The sequence below is a fragment of the Numida meleagris genome, unplaced genomic scaffold (genome assembly GCF_002078875.1).
Source record: "Numida meleagris isolate 19003 breed g44 Domestic line unplaced genomic scaffold, NumMel1.0 unplaced_Scaffold1191, whole genome shotgun sequence".
NCBI lineage: Eukaryota > Metazoa > Chordata > Aves > Galliformes > Numididae > Numida > Numida meleagris.
The window spans coordinates 4,571-6,750 of record NW_018362978.1 but is presented as its reverse complement, the minus strand read 5'-3'; the positions used below and the strand labels follow the sequence as shown (position 1 = coordinate 6,750).

General features: G+C 61.1%; 1 protein-coding gene across 1 annotated transcript in view; it reads left to right on the top strand.

Annotated features, from left to right (window-relative positions):
* Positions 1-5: 5 nt before the first annotated feature.
* Positions 6-2,180, top strand: part of MAP2K7 (mitogen-activated protein kinase kinase 7) — a gene marked incomplete at its 5' end in the record, with an annotated part of 5,726 nt that continues 3,551 nt past the window's right edge. The window contains 5 exons of the mRNA XM_021381802.1: positions 6-119; positions 1,087-1,200; positions 1,302-1,421; positions 1,792-1,897; positions 1,983-2,176. Of these exons, the coding sequence (XP_021237477.1) occupies positions 6-119; positions 1,087-1,200; positions 1,302-1,421; positions 1,792-1,897; positions 1,983-2,176 (648 nt within the window). The remainder of the gene's footprint in view (positions 120-1,086; positions 1,201-1,301; positions 1,422-1,791; positions 1,898-1,982; positions 2,177-2,180) is intronic.

Below are 2,180 nucleotides of genomic sequence, written 5' to 3'. Positions count from 1 at the left end.
CGCTGCTCCCTTTCTGCTTGCTGATTGGCCAGCTGGCTTCTCTCTTCCCCAGCATTGAGATCGACCAGAAGCTGCAGGAGATCATGAAGCAGACCGGCTACCTCACCGTGGGGGGACAGGTGAGCGTGGGGGGGCACTGGGGGTGGGGGCAGGAGGTGAGGATCAAGCAGAATTGGGATTGGCCAACACTTGGGTTGGGTTTGGTTGGGTTTGTTTGGGTTGAGTTGTGTTGAGTTGGGTTTGGTTGGATTGAGTTTGGTTGGGTTGGATTGAGTTTGGTTGGGTTGGATTGAGTTTGGTTGGGTTGGGTTGGGTTGAATTGGGTTTGGTTGGGCTGGGTTGGGTTGAGTTGGGTTTGGTTGGGTTGGGTTGAGTTGGGTTTGGTTGGGTTGGGTTGAGTTGGATTTGGCTGGGTTGAGTTGGGTTGGGTTTGGCTGGGTTGAGTTGGGTTGGGTTTGGTTGGATTGAGTTGGGTTGGGCTGGGTTGGGTTGGGTTGAATTGGGTTTGGTTGGGTTTGGGTTGGGTTTGGTTTGGTTGGGTTTGGTTTGGTTGGGTTGGATTTGGTTGGGTTGAGTTGGGTTGGGTTGGATTGAATTGGGTTGGGTTTGGTTGGGTTGAGTTGGGTTGGGTTGGGTTGAATTGGGTTGGGTTGGATTTGGTTGGGTTTGGTTGGGTTGAGTTGGGTTGGGTTGGGTTTGGTTGAGTTGAATTGGGTTTGGTTGGGTTGGGTTGGGTTCTCGTTTCACCGCCCGGGATTGAGTTTTGGTGGTTGCCTGGGTCCGGGTTTGGGGTCGGGCTTCAGTTTGGTGTCAGGATTGGCTTCTTCCCACTGACCTGGGTGGGAACGGGGAGGAGTTGGGTTGAGTTCATCATGAGCATCGTTGGCTGTGGGTTCTCCGCTTGGTCCGGACGGGGTCGGCTCGTGTGGGTCGGCTTGAGTCGATTTGTGCACTTTGAATTCCGGATCCCGTGGAGCAAGACCGAGGCCGGGCGCTGAAATTCAGCCCGACCCCTCCCCCCTTGTAACACGGTTGGGGGGTGGGGGGTCCCTGCATCCCCCTGACCCCCCCGCCCCTTTCCCTCAGCGCTACCAGGCTGAAATCAACGACCTGGAGAACCTGGGCGAGATCGGCAGCGGCACCTGCGGGCAGGTCTGGAAGATGCGCTTCCGCAAGACGGGGCACGTCATCGCCGTCAAGGTGCCTCCCTGTCCCCAACCCGGGGGGGGAAGGGAGGGGCAGGCAGGATCCTGACCCCTCCCCACGCTTAATTACCCCCCCCCATCCCCCACTTTCTCCAGCAAATGAGGCGCTCGGGGAACCGGGAGGAGAACAAGCGCATCCTGATGGACCTGGATGTGGTGCTCAAGAGCCACGACTGCCCCTACATCGTGCAGTGCTTCGGCACCTTCATCACCAATGTGAGCTGGGGGGGGTCACCCCCCCTCCCCGCCCCCTCCCTGGGCTCTGGGTTTGGTCCGTGCTCGTCCCTTTGGCCCCTCCAAGTCCTGGTGGTGCCTGTCCCTGCGTCATCGGGATCCGACTGGCGCCATCCCTGTTCCTTCCAGTCCTAAATAGCATCATCCCCATCCCGGTGGTGGCCCCAAGAGGTGTCCCCCACCGTCCCCAGCATCTCCAGGCTCCATCCCCAGTGGTACCAGGACCCATCCCTGCAGCCTGGACCCGTCCCTACCCTCCCAAACCCCCCTTTGTTCCATCTCCCTGCCCCCAGCTGCCCTTATCCCATCCCTACGACCCCCCCGGCTCCGCTAACCGCCCCCCACCCCGCAGACCGACGTCTTCATCGCCATGGAGCTGATGGGCACCTGCGCCGAGAAGCTCAAGAAGCGCATCCAGGGCCCCATCCCCGAGCGCATCCTGGGCAAGATGACGGGGGGGGGGGGGGGGGGGGGGGGGGGGGGGGGGGAACACCACAAGGGGCCACTGTCATGACAGGCGTAACCCCCCCTGCCCCCCCCCACAGATCGTGAAGGCCCTGTTCTACCTGAAGGAGAAGCACGGGGTGATCCACCGCGACGTCAAGCCCTCCAACATCCTGCTGGACGAGCGGGGCCAGGTGAAGCTCTGCGATTTCGGCATCAGCGGGCGCCTGGTCGACTCCAAAGCCAAGACCCGCAGCGCCGGCTGCGCCGCCTACATGGCCGTAAGCACCTGGGGGG